At 41.4% G+C, this 21,797-nt stretch overlaps 1 protein-coding gene across 1 annotated transcript in view; it reads left to right on the top strand.

Moving 5' to 3' along the window:
* gnas (GNAS complex locus) overlaps positions 1-21,797 on the top strand; it is a 44,305-nt gene that overhangs the window by 14,320 nt on the left and 8,188 nt on the right. The window contains exons 3-6 of the mRNA XM_012877220.3: positions 6,701-6,755; positions 6,898-7,017; positions 13,310-13,407; positions 20,649-20,703. Of these exons, the coding sequence (XP_012732674.1) occupies positions 6,701-6,755; positions 6,898-7,017; positions 13,310-13,407; positions 20,649-20,703 (328 nt within the window). The remainder of the gene's footprint in view (positions 1-6,700; positions 6,756-6,897; positions 7,018-13,309; positions 13,408-20,648; positions 20,704-21,797) is intronic.

Here is a 21,797-nt window from a genome sequence, read left to right as displayed (position 1 = left end):
CAATCATCTTGTCATAGCAATCTTTTTACCAACGGCCTCCCAACACGAGTTGTAAATCTAAGTTAATATGAAATTTCTCTCTCCACACAGTGACGACTACTGTGATCTAACATTCCCATTAATTCCTTCTAAGAACTCACCAAATGTTGGGAAAAGCAACCCAAATGTTAACAACCTGCCCAAGGCTGTTCTTCCAGTGCCAGGCCAATTAGCAACACTTTTCTTTACTAGATTTTAGGAGTTTATTTACATTTTTTCTTTCTGCAGCACTTAGTGGTCACAGCCACTGTTCAGCCTGCAGCAAATAAAAGGGGAAAATTGATTGATATTCGGTTTAATATAATGGGAGGTTTTATTTTTAAGCCACATCGCCCAGTCCTAGTGACAACTCATGATTTAAAAAAAAAAAAAAAAAAAAAACAAGGAAAGTCTACATGCTAGCCAACTATTGAGAGTTTACTAACTATGACTTTACACATTTCTGCACCAGTAGCTCACTCTGGTTGCATACAAAGGTTTTCCTGATTAAATGATCATGCTCGGTTGGCTAATATATTTCATTTAGGTGTTTTACCCTTTTTTTTTTGGTCTAACTGTTAATAAACAAAGTGCTTTTGTGTATCTTTACCTTAACGAGACCACGTGACTGGAAGTACAATGTTGCGCAAAGCACGCAGTGAGTAAGGAAGGAAAAGTAATGGAGCCAAGTGAGCGAGCAACACCCAGTGGAGGTGTGAAAAGAACGAGGTTAAGTAACCCCAACCCCGTAGATCGGGTTGGTGTTCGACAACGCCAGGCTGTCACGTTACTGCGAGGCGACGCGGGACGCTCTACTGGCTCTAAGACTACGTTCACACTGCAGCCTGAAGTGACCCAAATCCGATTTTTTTTTTTTGCCCATATGCTACATGTATCTGATCTTTTTATGACAGTCTGAACGACACAGATCTGATCTTTTCAAATGCGACCTGTGTCTGTACGGCCGGGTCGCATTTATCCGACCTGTACGTCACCGATACTCGACAAATGTCACTATTCTGCGTCCTGCTATGCAGAAGCGGGAAGAAAGACGACACCCATAGAGGACTACAATGAGAAGAGCAGTCAATGGACGAAAAGCTCCGGTTAGAAAATAAATTAATGACCGCAAAATGTGCGCCAGCATTATAATCCTTGTTTACTTCCGCAAACACTGAGGACGCTTGCTACGTGTGACGTCATCGCGTCCTCGAGTGCGCATGCGGGACACTTAGATTGAACGCATTCAGTTCACACAGGAGATCACATCCAAGTCGCATATATTTGGAAATATGAACGACCACGAAAAAAAATAAGATTTCACAAAAAAATCTGAATTGAGCATCAAGACCTGCAGTTTGAACGTAGCCTTAGAGTAGCTGCGTCAGTCGTCATCTTGCTTTCTGATCGATAGCGCCTGGCGAAAAGTTCTTTTCAGGTAAAAAATGGATTAAAATAAACATTGTCAGGACAAACGCTTGCCGTATCTGGTTTTATTTGAAGAAGAATATACAGTTGTTGTTTTTTTTAATGGTCACAGTATGTGATAATGCCCCTTTTAAGAAAGCTGCTGGTCTTTTCCTGTTGTTGTTGTTTTTATCTGGGTCATATTGTTAGTTTTTCTTATTTTAGCAAACGAAAAGGGAATTTGTGTGTGAGATTTTGCGTGTCAATGACTAAGCGTGGGGCGGGTCTGGTGGTGGTCATGTATTGGTCGGGACAGAAGCGTCTTTGCGAGGTTAGACTAGAAAATCAGCAGCTTAGGCAGACTAGAGCATATGACCCAGTGTGTGACTCCACAACACTGAACAGTTTGTGTGAGCAGAAGGCTGTTTTATACCAAGAGTGCACGTCTGTCCGCGTTCTGTGCGGGGATGGATGTCTCGATGCTCGATACATCCAGATACCTGGCTGTAGTTGACGTTCCCCACATGGCTGAAATAAAAGATAAGCCGGAGCTCCTTCGTACGGGTCGCCTGATGCCTGAGCGTTTGGCTGCATGGGTTCAGATGTGTGGCGTTGAATAACTCTCGTCAGTGAAGATCTGTTGAGACCAAAACAGCAGACCGGGTTGCTGGTGGGTGTTCACATGACAGGCAGAGTAATAGATTTTAATTAGCACACATCCTCCAGGACGACATAAATATGCTGATTTAGGACCTGAAACGTTGCGCGGTGCCGGCGATGAAAGATTTGGGGTGAATGGAGGGAGTGTTGTGGTAAAGTCAGAGTAATGGGCTTGTGACCAGAAGATCGCTCTTCTCAGCTGTTGGTCAGATTTTTGGGGGGAAACGAATGAAAGACCCACTTAGCTCTGCATGTCCCTTTTTTTATCTGCAATGACTGCACTGTTTTTTGGGCCGAGCGTTCACCACAGGAGCATTGAAATGGCCAAACCAAAGTCATGAAACTTTTAGGACTAAAAAAAATGACTTTGATCGACAAAAAAGCTATGAACAAGCTATTTGATGGTCATAAAATAAATGTGGACAGAAGAAGCAACGCCTTAGGGGAATGGTCTTATACTCACCATAACACAGTGCCTTGCAAAGTATTCACCCCCCTTGGATTTTGTACCTCTTTTATTACATTCCAACCTGTAATTTTTATTTTTTTTCTTATTTATATGTGATAGAACTTAAAGAAATAGTATAGCTTGGTGAAGTGAAATAAGAAAAAAATAATATATAGAGAGATTGAAAAAACAAAAAGAACTGATGGAGATGTATCCACTTCCTTTACTATGAGGCCCCCTAAGAAGTTCTGGTACCTCCAAATGTCTCATAATTAGCTAAACAAAGTCCACATGTGGGCATTCCAAGTGTCACATGATCTGTCATTATAAACACAACTTTTCTAAAAGGCTCCAGAGGCTGAAGCACCACTAAGCAAGAGGCGTCACACCATGAAGACCAAGGAGCTCCCCTAGGGGTGGGCAAAATAATCGTTGAATCGATGCATCGCGATTCTAATTTTCGCGATCTAGTGCATCGATTCTTGACGCCAAGTATCATTATTAATTTAAGAAAATTAATAAATAAAATTGCATGAATGGTTGGCGAACATCAGCCAAAAACAAGTGGAATACAACTTCCTTGTTTTAAAGGACCAGTGAGGCCATGTAAACGGCACTGATTATCCTTATTTTGTTCCAAAAAAAAAGTAAAAAACAAAGCAACTGGACTTGTTTTCCGTAGTTGAAGACGTCCTTATTTTGTTATTTTAAGTTTTATAAATCCTAAGCACTTTTTGTCAGCGTGTCCAGTCCAATAATAATAATATTTGTGTCCAGTAACAGTAATATGTGTTTTCATGGCAATACCTCCAAAAGTCATTTCAATAAATACAGCTATAGATGAATTCAGTTGCTTTCAGTTATGTATCAATTGAAGACACTATCCAGATCATACACAGCCAGTCAGCCACTGGTAATGGCTGTAATTTTTTCTAACAGTGTTCAGTGAAAATATCGCAATGCATCGCGATACATCGCAATAATTCAAGTATCGTGCTGCATCGTGATTCGAATCGAATCGTGACTTCTATGGCAATACCCACCCCTAAGCTCCCCAAACAAGTCAGGGACAAAGATGTTGAGAAGTACAAGTCAGGGTGGGGTTATAGAAAAACACATATCCAAGTCTTTGGTGTTCCCACAGAGTACCATAAAGTCCATCATCTTCAAATAGAAAGCATGAGGCACCACAACAAACCTGCCAACAAAGAGATGGACGCCCACCAGAACTCACAGACCGGGCCAGGAGGGCATAAAGCCCCACGCTTTATAAATCTAGGCTTCATGGAAGAGTGGCCAGAAAAAAAAGGCCATTACTTAGTGTTTAAAAAAAAAAGAAGAGTTTGCCAAAAGGCACGTGGGTGACTACCCAGATGTCTGGAGCAAACACAACACACCCTGTTACCCCAACAGCACCACGCCTACAGTGACACACGGTGGTGGCAGCATCATGCTGTGGGGAGGCTTTTCAGCAGCAGGGACTGGGAACTGGTCTTAGTCGAGGGAACGCTGGATGACGCTAAATACGGGGACGTTCTTGAGCAAAACCCGTCAGTCTGCCTGTGATCTGAGACGACTGGGGCGAGGGTTCACCTTCCAGCAGGACGACTGATCCAGAGACGCTAACAGCTGGATCTGCTATGAAACGTGGCTCTACAAGACACCGACTGTAGGGGACGTGAACGGCTAACCACGCAGAGGTTTCCTGTTATTTTGTCCTGTTTGTTGCTTCTTTCACAATTAAAAAAAAAAAAAAAACACATCTTCAAAGTCGTAAGCATGTAAATGAAACGGTGCTGACTCTCAAACAATCCTTTTTTCCGTTTTTTCCACGTTGTTGAAATGTGCTATTGCGCAAGAATAACAATAACTATCAATAAGTGGCAAAGGTCATGACCCTGATGAAGGCCACATGCTGGGTTGTGTGTCCACATTGGACGTGCTGTCCAATCTCTGTCCTGTATTATTGTGTAGACTAGAGTGTAACTAAATTAAATGTTCCTCCATTGCCTTTATCTTAATAAAGGTTTACGCTCCCTGACTGTTCAGTGTTCCAGTCAATGGTCTGAGATTGGCTCAGCTCTTTGCTATTAAATGTCCATTTCCCATGAAAGTCTTAAATAAATTTTAAAAAGCAGGTTTCTTTGGCCTTAATGTTGTTATGTTTTTTTTTAAAAAGGGGAACATCAAGATATGTAAAATGTACTAAATTGTGATATTGTGGCTCCCATTGCTTTTCTGTTTGCTCTGATTTTCTTTTTTTTTTTTTGAAGATGGGCAACATGATTATTATTATGATTATTATGCCTGCCTGGGTTACTGTAAATAAAAAGTAAAATCTGTTCCACATGGGAGGCGACGTAGAAAAACACCACAGTGCCTAAATGCGATGAGCGCGGCCCGTGGCGCCGGCTGCCGATGCGGTAACCGTGGCGCCGGCTGCCGATGCGGTAACCGTGGCGGCGGTGGACGCCGGCTCCGCTGCTGATGGCGGGGAGTCAGCTTCCGCAGCTGATCACAGGCGGATGATGTTACAGCTGAACGCCAACACAAAACAAACCAAACCTTAAACATTTAAAGAAAACAAGCAGAGACACTGAGGCCAGCAGCCTCACACACACACACACACACACACACACACACACACACACACACACACACACACACACACACACACACACACACACACACACAGAGTCATGTGATTTATAATGACTATCGGGTTGAAAATGTAAACAGGGCCTTCTCATTCTCCTTTCTAACCCGATAAACTGTCTTGCCCCCCCCCCCCCCCCCCTCCCTCCCTCCTTTCACTGTTTTCCCCTCCTCTGCTTATCAGTGCACAGTGACCTCACAGGTGGCTTGTCTTAGAAAAATGGAAATCATCTTTTCTTTTCGTTTTTTTTTTCTATTAAACTGATGCTGGAGGAACTGGGAACAAAGTGCTGAATGTCTGGTATGTGTGAGTGACCAAAGCCTGCAAAGAGCAGTGCAGCCACATTGCAGCCTTATTACCGGGTGTCAGTTTAGACCTTTTTTCCAGTTTATTTATTTATTTCTTCTTATTATTGTTGTTGTTGTTAGGTTGTTTATTATTTTCCTGTTTGGTTTATTGTCCAGCCCACAATGAAGAGGGAGTAACTTGGGCCTGATATGATTTTATCTTCTAGATTAAACACACTGCAAAAATAGAACAAAATATAAGAAAGTATTTCTTGAAATGAGAGTATTTTTCCTTGATTTGAGCAGTTAAATAAGATTGTTTGCTAATGGAATAAGATTTTTTACACTAAAAATAGGAACAACTCATCTCTATCTTCTTATTTCAAGTGCAGTATATGTAATTATATTATTTTAGGGGTAAAAATACTCATTCCATTGGCAAATAATCTTATTTACCAGCTCAAATCAAAGAGAAATGCATTAATTTCAAGAAAATTTGACTTATTTTAGTTCTCTTTTTGCAGTGCACGGAGTAATCGTTCCAGTTTCACTTGTTTTTGCATCGATGTTTTCTGTTTTTATGGACATCCTAGTCGTGGGCATGGCTCCGTAAATAAAAGGGGCCGCGCTCGCCCCCCCCCTCCCTCCCCCACTGACGCAGAGCCGTCACAAACACGATGCCCTGTTGTCTCGGCGGGCTCAAGGTGAAAGACGGACCGAGCGGCTCGCCGGTTGCCTTTTATTAGAAACATTTCCATCACAGAGAGTCCCGAATGTCTTGTACACACGGCTATCGTTCACGTCGCACAGACATAATTTGGGCACCACGCGTGGCGCTGAAGGTCTGTTTAGCCTTCCAGATCAAAAACAAGCTGCGAGAGCGGCTTCCTGTCAGCTCCTCCGTCTGTGCTCGATTCAATTCAGCGGGTTTGACGTGAAGGAGGAAAGATGGAGTCGGGTTCCCCTGTTCCCGGCCGCATTATTCCAACAGGTTTCACCTCAACCGTTCAATGTTGTTCGGCTGCATGGAAAACTCTCGGGTTTCATCATTTCCAGCATCGTTACTCTTGACTTGCAGTTTTTTTTTGCTCTGAGCCAATTAAAAATCTTTGAGTTAGTTGGAAAGTGAAGCTTATGCGTTTATTTATTTCATATTCATGCTTTTAACTGTTCCTCATCCGTCTGTATTTCTGAAACAGTCGTTTTTTTTTTTGTTTGTTTCAGAGAAAAGAAGCAGAAAATTCAAGACATTAAGAACAACATTAAAGAGGCGATTGAGGTAGGTATCGACTTTTCTTGCCAAAAAAAATTCTCCTTCGTTCAACCTGGGTTCAACGTTTCTCTTGAATACTTAAAGGTTTTGGTAATCTGCTGTTTTTCTCGTCTGGTTTCTTTGTCCTGGGTTTGCGTGGCTGTGGCAGACCATCGTAACAGCCATGAGCACGCTGACACCGCCGGTGCAGCTGGCCTGTCCGGAGAACCAGTACCGGATCGAGTACGTCCTCAACCTCGTCAACCAGAAGGACTTTGACTTTCCATCGGTGAGCCGCTCAAACACTCCCACCCACTACCACTCATACTCTTAATCTAAATAACTTTGAACGACCTCCCTCTGGGTGGATCGTCAAACGTGTTCTTCAGTTTGTTCCAGCAGAGATGCACCAACCAGAGTTTTGGGACTGACTTCCAACGTTTGTTTTCTTTGTAAAGGTTTGACCTGCTGATACAGATGGCGGCCTTCCTCAATTCCTCTTTTATTATTGCGTAGGAAAGTATAAGAAGGGCCTTCAAACTATTTACTGGCCTCTCTGCCCCGAGAGGCTGTTGATTTTTTTCATGTTGGGGGCAGAGGTAATGTCGTACTCTGTGTGTTTGAGGGTACATAATGACAATCATCTTTATTTTCAACATACATTCCTACAAAATGTGTTCTCTGCGTTTAACCCATCCCCTTGGGGAGCAGTGGGCTGGGGTTGAGGGTCTTGCTCAGGGACCCAGAGTGGCAGTCTGTGGGAGTTGAACTCACTAGGCTTTAATGCAAAGAGCATACACATTAAGATAAGATAAGATAGTCTTTATTGATCTCACAATGGAGAAATTCACTCGTCACATCGGCTCATACAAGAAGGTGCAGAGTAGGGAAGGTGCATTCAGTTATATACAGTGAATCTTCATATCTACAATGGATCAAAAAGAATACCAAAAAAAACACAAAAAAGGAAATAGGAATGGGCATATGATGTCTCATTTACATTCTTAGTGGTCTATAAATATATATAAACATATCTATATACTGGTGCAGGGGGTGGAAGGTGTTGTCCATGATGGATGTGAACTTGGACAACACCCTCCTCTCAGCTACTTCCTCCACAGAGTCCAGAGTGCAGCCTAGGTTCCCTCAGACACACAGACAAACTTTAGCAAAAAGTTTAAATAGCCACTGCACTATGTAGATAATTCAAGACTTTAGACCGCCAACGTTTAAAAATCCAAGCTGGAGTGGAAAAAGCTCAAAGGGATAAAATACAGAGCACCTTCCTGTTAGTGGCTGAAAGTCTTGCTCTCTCTTTACAGCCTGAAAGAACCCCAGACATGTCTCAACATGTCCTAAACATACTCTGAACTTTTTATGTAGCAGTACAATGACGCGTAAATATCCTCGTGTCCTTTTAAAAATGTTTCTTTCAAATAGCTTTTTGCCACTTTCTCCTTCTGTAACCGTGTCCCAAACAAAGCCTGCTGGGATTTGCTCCTCAGATAAATCATCGGACCTTTAAGGTTTTACCTCAGGGGTAAAGTCCTGAAACTTTTAGATGCATCTCTTCTCCAACCTTAATCCAAGGAACGGCTCGTTACCAGGCCTCTGCAGAGCTGAACGCTGATGAGGAAACTCAGCCACTGGATTCTGACGTTTTAGGAGAAGGGATGCATCTACAGGTTGCCTGGACTGGAGCTCCTCTGCTCTACGTAGTCATCAGTCAGGAAGACGGTCCTTTGCAGAAGCCACAGCTAACATCAGCTGTGTGTTTGTTTCTCTGTTTGGCTTAAAGTGCAAATCCCCAGTTTCCCAGCTGAGAGTCCCATAACACAGGTGTGTTGTGTGGAGGCGGTGTGCCGCTGAGGTCTGCCCCCACAGGTAGTTTGTGTGTGGGCCCTGTAGTCTCGGTGGGATGTTGCCATTAACTAATTATGCAGCCTAGAGAATTAACCGCAGGCTTAGCAGCGGACCCGGAGCCGCCTTCGGGACCAAACAATTAAATTTTCAGTCTCACCTTTGAGTGGAAGTTGTGGTTAAAGCACTCGTAGAACCGTCTGCTCTTAGTTTTTGTTCAATATAATTATATATTTTAATTTCTCTAGCAGTCCAGTAGGAACAGGATGCAAAAAGGCCAGAAATTTAATTTAAGTCTTTACACATTTAGGGAACATGTATAATCTGAACTTGACCTTCTCTAATAAATCATTTAATGAACAGTAGGCATCTAAGACACTTGATGTTTTCAGGTATTTTGTGCTTTGATTTAACATCCGACCTTTTAACAAATAGATGCTAAAAATCAAATCGCCATTTCCAATACCACCTTGCCCACGATCAAAAGAGGACCGGACTGAGGCGCGGCTGCATGCTATCAGGAAAACACGCTCATGTCACGCTGCTGTTGAACATCGCAATAGAAATATTGTGATTGAGCCCAAATTCTCCTGACGGGTTTCTTTTTTTATCGTTACATCCTGATTTGTCTTTGTGATCTTCAGCCACTAAAATCTGCAGCAGGTGTGCATCAAGGGCAGTGAAAGTCCATCCATAGGACTTTAAATTGGTCTACAGCAAACGTCAACATTCACGTGAGATGTGCAGCTCCAGACTGAAGCCGAAGCTTGCTTAATCACATTTGTTATGCTAACAAAAGTCACCTCAGATGAAAGAAATGTTTTATTTAGCTACAGTGGAGGGTTGACTTCCTGCGGTCCTTCGGAGCGATGTCCTGCTGCAGAAACCAACGGAGCTGGAGCTCACAATGGACGGCCTGCGTTCAGGGTTTTCAGCTAAAGAGCGCTTAAAGCAAGTCATCCAGGTGTTGAAGAAGCGCCACAGTCCCAGACCATCACACCACCACCGCCGTGCCTGACTGCTGGCATTACATCCTTCTGAAAATTAGCGCTTTTGTCTCGTCAGCCCACAGAATATTTTCCCAGAAGTCTCAGAGATCATCAAGATTTTCTTTGAGCCAAACGTTGGATGTTTTTTGTTCTCTTTGGTCAGCGGTGGATTTAGCCTGGAAACGCTCTCCTGGAGGCCGTTTCTGCCCGGTGTGTCTCTCTTACTGTTGAAATGCTGACCTTTGCTTCAGGTGATGTTCCGGGTTCTTCTGTGACTTCCTGGATGAGTTGTTGATGTTCTTTACAGGACGTTTGGTTTAGCCACCTACCGCCCTGGACGGTTCCCCACTGTTTCATGTTTTCTGTGTTTGTGAGTAACGGTCTTTGCTGCTGCAATCTCAGCGTGTTAGAAGTAGATTTATAAATCAATTTCCAAGCCGATGGTTGTCACCGACCGTTTTTCATCCGTTCTCGAATTTCTCCTAATCCGGTTCGTAACGTGAGTTCCTCTTTTTGCCTCCTTCGTGTGGTCAGACGGGTTCTTGATGCGGATTTCTGGATTCTGTAGGTCTCCAGAGCTGCTGAATATTAAATGGTTTTTACTGTGTCTGTTCTTCTGTAAAGGAATAAAGAAGGTAGGTTTAAGACAAACTCTTTCTCAAAAACGTTTTAAAGAGCCGGTTATATTTCAGTCAAAATGAACGTTCGCCAGATGCTCTAATGCTGAGTGTTATTTAGCCGATGAGCTGATTGTGTGTTTGTTTTTTATTTTTTTTTATTCATATTGCGTGGTTCTGTTTAACCACAGAATGCCCTCCACTTCCCCAGCTGTTGCTCTTACACTGAGCTGCTGGGAGGCAATTATTTATTGCCGTTTATCATCAGTTGTCGTTTGGCTTTACTTGTTTGGTCGGTTGACTTGTTTTTGACGAGCGCCGCATAGTTTCCAAGTTACAAAACAGGATGGCGAAAGTGTGTTTTGCATGTCACTGGAATTTGTATTGCGGGTTGTGTGTGGGTGCGCAGACGCCTTTCTGTGTGTGTGTGTGTGTGTGTGTGTGTGTGTGTGTGTGTGTGTGTGTGTGTGTGTGTGTGTTCACACGCTGCACCTTCCAGTCGCAGGGTGATGTTGTTTCAGGTTGGGGCTCCAGGACAGGTCAGAGTGCGCGAAGAGCCGGGATTACGAGGCAGCGCCGATTCATCGTGTCCGGCAGATTAGATGTCTGCAAGTCGTCTCGTTCCTTAACGGGCATCTGGGCTCCTAATGTGGAGTTTTTATTTGTAAATATGAGATGATTCAACCTTGAACCGGAGCTCTTCTAAAGACGGAACAAGATTTAAATAAGCCGGTTGCTGATGTGAAGGTTTCCTGTTTTCTGTCATTCATTGATGAGTTTTAACGGCAGAGCGATGCGTCTGATAGTCTCTGCCTACTTGCATTATACAAGATTATAAATTATTAAGATCATAGAAGGCACCATAGTGTAAGGGTTTTGTTTTTTTAACTAGGACTGGTCTAAATTAGGAGCTCTGGCGATTCCTTATGTAGTTGTTGAATGTTTTAATGAGTTATGTTTAATGCTCGTTTCTCTCACTCATCTTTCTCGTCTGTTATTTTAACGTTTTCAGCGCTCTCTGTAACTTCTGCTCCGTCAGGTGGTGTAAAATCCAACAGGCTGAATACACAGTATTAAATTATAGCAGAACTCTAGCAGCCATCTGCATTGTATCCAAACCATTCTTAGCAATATTAATATCGTTTAACGGCGCTATATTTTCAGTATGTGTGTGCAGTCCTGGTGAGAAATTGATATTTTTGCAAAGATTATTTTAATTTACTATTTTTTTTATTATATTTTTTAAGGCTGCATTTCTTAATGAGGAAAAAACATAGATGTCTAAACAGAAATTAAAAAAAAAAAGTGAAAATGAGCTTCTACATAACCTCAAGTCTTAACAAATTTGCTTTCATCATTTTCCTCATCTGGGTAAATTTAGAAAAATGGAAATTGATTATGGAGATTATTTTTGTGTCAGGCTTTTCCTTCCAGTTTCATAATAACAACAGTCTGAGACAGGTTCACATCTGTGATATACAAGTATTATACCTAATTAGTTTCCAACCTAATGACAAGAAAAAGGGATGTAAGACATTACTGGTACTTTTATTGTGTTGTGAAAACTAAATGCAAATATTCTAAGAACATTTTCTGCCAAAGTTATTAAAGCCCCAGTGTGTAAGATTTTCACTGTGAATTACCAACATCTTTGCTATAATAGCTGCTACGGAAGCCTGAGTATAAAAAGTGTGACAACGTCAACTTTCAAACAAAATGACCCGTTTCTACAGTGAGTAGTTGCTGGACTACACTGCCCTGTTTCTAACGTAACAGCATTGTTGAAAATGGCTATTTTTCTCCCTGAACGAGCATAAATATGCTGCAGGATTGATAAAAAGCACACACAGTAGGCAAATTAAGTCATTTTTTGACACCATATAAAGTTGTGGAGACCGGTTGTTAAAAGCTTAATCTAATTTAACCACTCCCTGATTTAGGTGATGAGGGGAAAGGAGAAGAGGGATTGCTAGTTAGGAGCCTAGGAAATGGAATCCAGCCTTGGTATCATTTTCTCCTCATGGCGTCGCCCATCTCTGCTTCAGTTAGCAATTCAGCAATTCACATTCCTTTAACATGTCAGTTATGACATGAATGCGACTGAATAAGCTGCATGAAGACAGGATTTTGGATGCATACCATTTTGCTACAACAGGATCCTTCCTTAGGGAAGTTCTGTTAGAGCATTCATTAAAAAAAAAACATTTTACTGCTTCTTGCCCAGCCTATAAGACTCAAAAACACAAAGTTTATTATTATACAGACAACATCAATACATTAGATTATTGAAAAATTAATTACAGTGGCACAGTGCAACACATAAAGATCAATAACATACAGACTGACCTTTTCAAGCCTTTAATTCTGGTAATTTTGACGATTTTCAGCTGGTAGCTTAGTAAAACAAGGCATTTAAGACTAAGATGTATCTGACCAATGAAGAATACGTTTTTAAAACGGAGACATGGACCTAATGAAAATTGTGTTCACCTTCTGCTTTAAGGTTATTTTCAAAAGGTACTTTTTGTTTTCTTGCAGCTTGAGGCTTATTGTTGCTGTTTTCTGCTACTGGAACTGAAAACTTGGATGGAAACATGTTGCTTATCGAGTGTTTAGTAAAAAAAAAAAGTGTTTGATGCCAGGTTTTCAGTAAGTCTGAGCTTTAAGGAGTTTCTTTCATTTACTCCCCCCCTTCACCACTATTTACTTCACAGGCACGAACACGGGCATCGCCCAGGCACAACGTACATTTGGTGTAGTGTCAACAAAGACGCTGTGCTCCCGCTGATCCCAGCCACACGTCATGGACAACAGACAACCTTGTCGCCTTTTCCGTCTCCTTTCGTATCTGTCAAATTTGGACCAAAGTAAACAGAACGCCCTACCGTAGCATAACAATCTAAACGCGTTCCTGTCTTTGGCGACCCATTGATTAACCACGCCCGTTTCTGAACCAGCATCATAGAAGCTCTTCGTTTTCCTCCCCGACTCCATCAATTAAAGGGTTTTCAGTTTTCAGTGCATCAAGTGGTCCCAAGTCCACCTGCTCATCGGAAACAATATATATATATAAAAAGGTCCAAACTCTCATCATGTTTTGGGTTTTCCTCCCCAGGAGTTTTACGATCACGCAAAGACGCTGTGGCAGGACGACGGGGTGCGGGCGTGCTTCGAGAGATCCAACGAGTATCAGCTAATCGACTGTGCGCAATAGTAAGTAGCAACGTCATTTTAAACTCCACCAATTACCTTTGGTACGCCAATGCAGATGAATTAAATGCTAAGCAATGGCCTTTGATTGTGCCTGCAGTCACTGCTTAGCACCCTGCTGGGTGTTCTTCTCTCCTCACCGTATGCTAACAGACGTACAGGTCCTCAAGGTTTCTCTTTAAGATAACAAGAAAATGTTTGTTTGCTTTTTTTAGTTTTATTGTGGGGATTTTTCTTTTTTTAGTTCCCAAATTAAACGGTTTCCTTCCTGTCATTGTACCTGATACAGTATTCGGCCAGGGGTGGGTTTTTAGGGAACTTTGGTGGTGATTTTTTTTCCTTATGGATCACCTAAACTAGTGGTGTCTTATTCCAGGCTTTCAGGGCGGATGTTGAGAATCTTTAGATGTTTTTGGGATTCATCAGACATCATTCAAATTAAGCCATTGGTACAATTAATAATGTGCTGAGGAGGGGATGGAGTGACATGTCCCCTAAAAAGTGGGACTGGACTGTTTTTTTGTTACTGCCGTAGATATAATAATAAAACCAAGTTGATTTTGTTTAAAGTTCGGACAGTTTTTTTTCTCTAACTGTGGTTGTTTTCTCCCTCAGAGAGTGGCAGGAGAAATTAAGCAGTTACTGACAGGACGTTAGCATCGTCTGGGTCAATTAGCCAATCGGTCCCACCTTCATGAACCCCGCGTTACCGCTTCATCTCTTCCTGCTTCTGTTTTATACATGTAAACAAAACTTTTCTTACCAGCAGCACACTTGAACCAAGGGCATTTCAGCCTATTTTTCATTGTACGTAAGCACTTCTATAAATCACGGATATAAATGGTCACAAAAACAATCTATAATTTGATAAAATTTCCAAATCTGAATTCAGATAATGACCTTATATTACACCACAATAACTCAGCGTGATCTCCTGCTGGCATTTATTATTTAATGGAGTTATGAAACCACATTTCCTCAGATGATACTATGAGAGGATTAAAGGAATTTACAAAATGTTGCAGACCACTCTGACTTGACACAAGGTATTAACTTCATACTAAAAAAGTCAGCTAAACTATGCGTTTAAAATTTCTGGATGTGTATGTTTTATTTTATTTATTTATTTAGTTCCCTTTCCACAAAGAAATGTCTTTTTACCCCCCTGAACATTTTCATATTCCATATTCTTGCTTTAGGATTTTAAATGACTCTCTGAACTGCATAAAACTTAAATGATTGCATTTTAATTTTTTTACTCTCCAATCAGTCCCAGATATTTAGTTGCTGAAGATTTTTGTTTTTTCGTTCCAGTACACATCGAATCTGGGGCTTGTTGCTCCCCAACATGCCATTTGTAATATATTTTATTTTAATTAAAATATTTTACAGGGGTCTTACTTTCCACACTTGTAACACAAGGGCTGGACTTTTAACTTGTCAGATGTCAACATCTACACGTAAACTAATGATTTATCCATCTCAACAGGAAGTTAATTCTTGTCACTTGGTTTCAAAGGGTTCTTCAGGGACGGCCGCTGCCTAAGTTTAACCCAGGCTAGCCAAGTTTTTGGCTCTAAAGGATAATCTAATCACAGACACCAGACTTTCCGTGCTGACTCACTTCTCTAGTCCGTAAAGAGAATAAAGTTATCCGTTTAATGTGAGTGAGTCAAGTTCTGACGCATCTTGGGATCAATTACCGCGGCGAATACAGAGCTAAATCAATGGTGGATCAAATAAGCTCCAATAAGCATGTCTGCCGTAATGTTTCTGCCATGTAGTGCTACAACCCCAGTTTCTCTGAAGTCACACCTAACTAGAGCTGCAGCTATCCATTATTTTAGTAATCGATTAATCTGTTGATTTTATTTATTTTTTGGTTAATCAATTAATTAAAAAAGAGATGCACTCAGTAAACTAACGTACCTCAAACTAACAGACGCTGTAACACGGGCTATTTGCTAATTAACCTGTTTACTTTTTTTTTAATCAATGAATTAACAATCAGAGAGCAAAACGTGCTGAATAGGTGAATTTTCTTTTTACAGAATTTGAACTAGGCGGAGCTAAGACTATGTTCTGGATAGAGCATATTTACAGACAAAGAAGGTTTTTCACCTTAAATGCAAAATGTATATATTCAATTCAATTACAATTTCATACAACTTTATTTCTCCCCATAGGGCTATTCAGTTTTAACCTACCAGTCGTATTAACAAGAAGACGACAATCAATCAAGCATTCAGAAACACTGTCAGTGACATGATATTGCGTTTGAGTACCAGAACAAAGAAGCGAATACAAAGGTCACAGCTCATGGACTAAGCAGGGACCAATGTTCAACAACATAAACATTTTTTTTAAAAAATACATAGAAATTAATACAAAGTACATAATAAATAAATAAATAAATAAATAGAGCTTAACGATGCCTGGTTGCCGCTGTCTGCAGTTAATTCCTTGGACAGTTTTGGCTTAATTACTGCTCTGAGTGGATTTTTCTGTCAGCAAAAGGCCTGTTTTACAGTCTGTAGACTCCCCTTAATGATTATTTTATCACTAAATTAGTTGACTATGATTTCAGTAATCGAGTAATTGTTTCAGCCCAACACCTAACGTCCAATTTCAGTGATTTTTGTCTTTGTATTTACTTATTAAAAAGGGACAATGCATTTACATTGTATCCATGTAAACCTGCAGAAATACAAAAAAAAAATACAGGATAAAGACTAATTTCCATCCTCTGTCCTCTGCCGGGGCCAGCCCAGGTACTCGCCACTCACAACTCGCTAAGCTGTTTATTATCGGAGGCTGGTGTGTTTTCAGTATTAAGAAAATCAGAGGACTGGATCTCATAGGAATCCCAGCTTAGTTGCATTTGTTTATTTTAACGCCTTCTTAATTTGGCAAGATATAATTAGCTACAAAAACACCCAAAAGTAACCTAAAAACAGCCTACTGTCTATTTTATAACCCAGTTATGAAAGATTCTGCATCTCGCCGGTCCCCTCGACGTGCTTTTGACCCGTGTCGGAGGCTTTGTTGAGACAGCTGTGACTGTGTTTGGCACAGTTAGCAGTCCGCTGTGCTGCTCCGAAGACCTCACGACAAACCTGCAGGAAACATTCGGGCTTAAAGTGGAACAAACACATGTTCTGAGTTCATGCACTTTTTACGTGAAGGTGCTAAAAGATCGGGCTCTTCGGTAGCATCCGGCGGAAACTGACACCGTCTCAACGTTTATGCGCTCGGACGGACTTGCAAAGGCTCCCCTGGATCTTGTTCCACATTTAGTTTTGTGATGGCCACATGTCGGCACAACGCATAATTGGAATGGAACATAACATGTTGCTTTTTTTTTTAAAAGATGTATAAGTTATACATCTTTTTATACAGCATTTTGCCCCCTTTGCTCTGTTACCACACTCAGGGTAGCTCTGGAGGAGCTGCAGAGATCCGCTGTTGTTGAAGGAAAGCCTTGTAGTGGTCCCAGGAAACATGCGGAAGAGCGTGCTCTGGTCAGAGGAGAACCTTTTAGGCTTATATTAAAAATGTTATGATGAGATGGTGAAAGCGAACGCTGCACATCACCTCGAACACGCCAACCCCCACGGTGAGACGTGTTGATGGCAGCTTCTCTCAAACTGTGAGAGGGAACGTGGTCAAAGGTGATGGAGGAGACGGCCGTAGTTAAATACAGGGCGATGCTGGAGGAAAAAAAAAAACTATTAGAGGCTGAAAAAGACGACGGATGATGATCCTAAACGCAGCCAGAGCTAGAGTGGAATAGTTTAGATCAAAGCTTGTTCATGGTAGGGTCAAAGACCAAACCTAAATCCTTCTGATAGTCTGTGGCAAGACTTTAAGGATGGTGTTTACGTCTAGTTAGTTTAACTTTTTAACAAAGGAGAAGGCAAGGCAAGTTTATTTATTAAGTACTTTTCAGTATCAAGACGATTCAAAGTGCTGGGGAGGGGAAAAAAAGTAAAGAAAGAGCATTAGAGAGGAACATTGCAAGAAATGGGGAGCATGTTTAGTCAGTGTGTATAAAGTTGGTCCAGACTGAGCCTCAGACTTCAGTCACAATGACTCAAGTGGCTGAATGCAGAAGACATTTAAACCTTTTTTTTGTTTTAAAAAAGTGAAAATGGTGCACAAACTTTCTGCTCGTCCAGCATTCCTCTGTTTGCGCGAGAGTACAATATGATGTTGGTGCTGAAACATTTCCAACGGGCTTCAGAAAATACAAATATTTACTTTGTATGGGAAGCCAGGCGAGTGGTCTTTGAGTGCTGCTGGGGATTTATCACACAGTCGAAGGCAATGTGACACTAAACCTTAAACATTTATGGGCTGCTGATATTTCCTTCAGTCGTTCAACCATTCAGATCAGATTTTTACCGCTGTGCGTTTTTCCCAGAGCCTAAAAAGTGGCGTAGCAGCAGCAGCAGTTTTTAGTGTTTCGGAGCAAACATGGCTGAGTCTGAGTCATCTACAGATAAGAGGATGTTTAGCGGAGGAGGAGGGGGGGGAGATGTTTGAGGAGGATACCTTTGCTGCTCCGCTCAAGACTGCCAGCTTTCCACCTTGACTGCCTCGTAGCATAAAGGCATTCATCTTCAGCGTAACATGCGTTTGCATTTATACGTTCTCCAAAGAAAAAAAAAAAAGAACCGTTTAACGGAAATGACAGTCTCCCCCTCGCATATCTCCCCTTCGCATACTTCAGATAGTACGGTCCAGAGTGTCGTTCCCTCCCCCTTCTTGCTCACACGTCCAGCTCAAAAACACAAACTGATCCTGCTCTTATTTTTCCTTTTCGCTCCTCCTCCATCTTCAGTCTCTTCATTCGTCTGTCTGTCTTTTCTCTGGAGCAGCTCCAGCTGCAGAAGATTGGGAGCTGATAGACTATTAATAGCTCCTGCAGTCGGGTCTCCATGGTTATGGCGCTGCAAGCCAGGGTGGCAGGGAGCTATTTTTGAAACCTGCTCCGTAATGCCAGTCAAACACCGCTACACTCTTATTCTGCCTCGCTCTCTGCACCTTTTCCTTCTCAATGATCCAGATGGAAAAGAAATGTAGCGTGAGGAGTTTTATAGTTGATTATTCAGAGCATTTGTCTCTCCTCCCAGCTCATCGCTGTGTGATTAAACGGGACGCGTACCGTAGCCTTGGAGAAGTACCCGTACCCCTTAAACTTCTCCACATAGCCGCATTGAAACCACATTTCATGTATTTTATAAGGATTTTATGCGATGGGCAAACAGAAAGGAACGCAGAGTTATGAAGTGGGAGGAAAATGAGACATGATCGTCAAAACTTTATAATGAACTAAAGAAAAAATTTTTGCTCCCATTACAGATCCCTTTTTTATGTGGTACGCTACTAGCTTTGAACATCCAGACTGAAATCTCTATTATTATTTTTTTAGTCCAGCTCCCATCCTTATTTAATGCTGCAGGAACTCCAGTTTAGGAACCCGTGGTTGTTTGATTCAGTGGTGAGCACATGTTGATTGGCTGAGCTAATTGATCACCCGCTCGTTACCCGCCCGATTGAAAGTTACAGTAATACTCTAAGCAGCAACTAGTGGCACGACGAAGGCAAGAGCCGCAGCTGTCACCTCTGTTTTCCATCGTTTCTTTTATGATGGTAGAACAGGAAGCAGCGCCTTTCCTAGCTTACCTTTTTGTGGTTTCACATAGCAGCTGCTGCTTATCTTTTGAATTACCTTTTGAATTTGATACCGTGGTTAGCTGAAGGCAAGCTTTGGTAGGCGGGCACTAGGTGTCGCTTCGCCCAATCAGCTCTTAGAGTTCTGCTGCATGTCCCTCCTTTCCCCAAACGGATTGAACGGGAGCAGGGCCTGATTGATAATGTGCAGAATAAGGCTACGTTCACACTGCAGGTCTTGATGCTCAATCCTGATTTTTTTTTTGTGAAATCGGATTTTTTTGGTGGTCGTTCACCTTTCCAAATATATGCGACTTGTATGTGATTTCCTGTGTGAACTGAATGCGTTCAACCAAAGTGTCCCGCAAGTGCACTTGAGGACGCGATGACGTCACACGTAGCAAGCGTCCTCAGTGTTTGCGGAAGTAAACATGGATTATAATGCTGGCGTGCATTCTGCGGTCATTAATTTATTTTCTAACCGGAGCTTTCCCTCCATTGACTGCTCTCCTCATTGTTGTCCGCTATGGGTGTCGTCTTTCTTCCCGCTTCTGCATAGCAGGACACAGAATAGTGACGTTTGTCGAGTATCGGTGACGTACAGGTTGGATAAATGCGACCCAGCCGTACAGACACAGGTCACATTTGCAAAGATCAGATGCGTATCGGATTCAGGACCACATATCGAAGCGGCCTGGGTCGCATTTGAAAAAATCCGATCTGTGTTGTTCAGACTGTCATAAAAAGATCAGATACAGGTCGCATATGGGCAAAAAAATCAGAATTGGGTCACTTTAGGCTGCAGTGTGGACGTAGCCTTAGAGTACTACACATCATCAGTCCGGCTGGCCGGGTTAATCGTTATCTTTGACCATTTATACCAAATATTCTTGAAATAAAAAAGTTGCTCTGTCGGGGGGAAAAAAGTCATCGGAGAAAAACAAACGTCATCTTATATATCCAAATCAGTAGATTTGGATATACATCACCTTGTGTAGAAAGATATATAATAAAAATCATTAAACTTAGAAGTGTTTTAAGGCAATACAGAATTAAAATGGGAGTTGTAGTGTATTAAAAATGCATTTAGAATCCCAATTAGTGGTGCAAAAGGTGCCGAGGAGATGCATATGAATCCATTTAGTTTTTTTTTTTTTGTTTTTTTTTTTTGTTTGTTTTTTCGGGTTATTACGGCATTAGTGGCTCGTTCTTCACACAGTAGGCTGGCTGGATTGTTCTCACCACCCCCACACCATCGTAGGACGCCCCCTAATCTGTTTAGTTTAAAACAAGACTACAAAAATTTGATTTGAAAAATATTAGAGACTGTTGTATGAAAATGAAACTATAAGGTGTATCTAAGTTTATTAAAACATTTAAAAATCTGCGTTGGAACATCCAAATTTATTTACAACTAGATTAGGCGGGTAACAAGTTTCCATAGTTTCCTTTCCAACCCTAAACCTTTGAGCGTGCAGTTAAGCCAATGTGTGTACAGTGTGTATTAATATTATGTATGATTAAATATCTTTTTCCTCACCTTGTTGCCTGTGTTTGTTATTTTTCAGCTTTCTAGACAAGATTGACATTGTGAAGCAGAATGACTACACTCCAACGGATCAGGTGGGTTATTGACACTTTGAGGTGAATAAAGGCAAGCTATTTTTTCCTTTTTTTTTATCGTGGTCCATAATTTGAAACAAATGCAGTTTTACTGCTCAGCAATTCAAATCTGTTTCAGTTAGGTTTATTCGTATGACACCAGTTAACAAAATACATTTCACAGCACAAGACAGCATTTCCAATTTAGAGAAACGTGTAATCAGATCAGTCCAGTCATAACGGCAGATTCACATTCAGCTATATAGAGTCCAACTTAGTCCTAGCTATAATACAATGTGAGCATATAATATCAATGTGTGAAAAGTTTTGTGTTTAAAAATAAATAAAAACAGTCCATTGCATGGAGTAACTGGATTTGCAGCAATCCCTCCTGCCTGAGTTGAGCATGAGGCAACAGTTCACTGTTGGTTGCATTGCCACCTATGCAGCAATCTCTCATACTAAGCATGCATGAGATGACAATGAAACGGAACGAGTCCCTTTTAACAGGAAGACACCTTTAAACAGAACCAGGTTCAGGAGGAGAGGTCATAAACTGAGAACAAATGTGGGTTGGACAGGAGAGGACAGACCCAGCAGTACTTTCCATGCTCAAGAAAAAGTAAACATGACAGCATTGTATCTTATATAGAGGGAGAACATGGAGACATTGGCAGCAATAGCTCCTCTGGTAGTTTTGCAACCTTTTCCAGTTTTGTTTGGAGGTTTTTCCTCCATGTTAAAGGGGAGTTTTCCTCTCCACTGTCGCTTCATGCTTGGTCAGTATGAGGGATTGCTGCAAAGCCATAGACAATGCATGCGACTCTCCCTGTGGCTCTACGGTTCTCCAGGAGTGAATGCTGCTTGTCAAGACTTTGATGCAATCTACTGGGTTTCCTTAGATAGGAAACTTTTTGACAAATCTGTGTAATCTGATTGAATTTGACTTTGAAAAGTGCCTTGAGATGACATGTTTCATGAACTGGCGCTATATAAATAAAATTTAATTAAATTGTATGAGGTTGTTAATGTTTCCTTTATAACAACCTATATTACAATGAGGTCCATGACAGGCTTTTTAATGCTTTTTGTTGTTGTTTTTATTTTGTTTTCCA

Source organism: Fundulus heteroclitus, chromosome 1, assembly GCF_011125445.2.
Source record: "Fundulus heteroclitus isolate FHET01 chromosome 1, MU-UCD_Fhet_4.1, whole genome shotgun sequence".
NCBI classification, from domain to species: domain Eukaryota; kingdom Metazoa; phylum Chordata; class Actinopteri; order Cyprinodontiformes; family Fundulidae; genus Fundulus; species Fundulus heteroclitus.
Note: the sequence above shows the minus strand (reverse complement) of the source record. Positions and strands in the feature narration are given on the sequence as shown.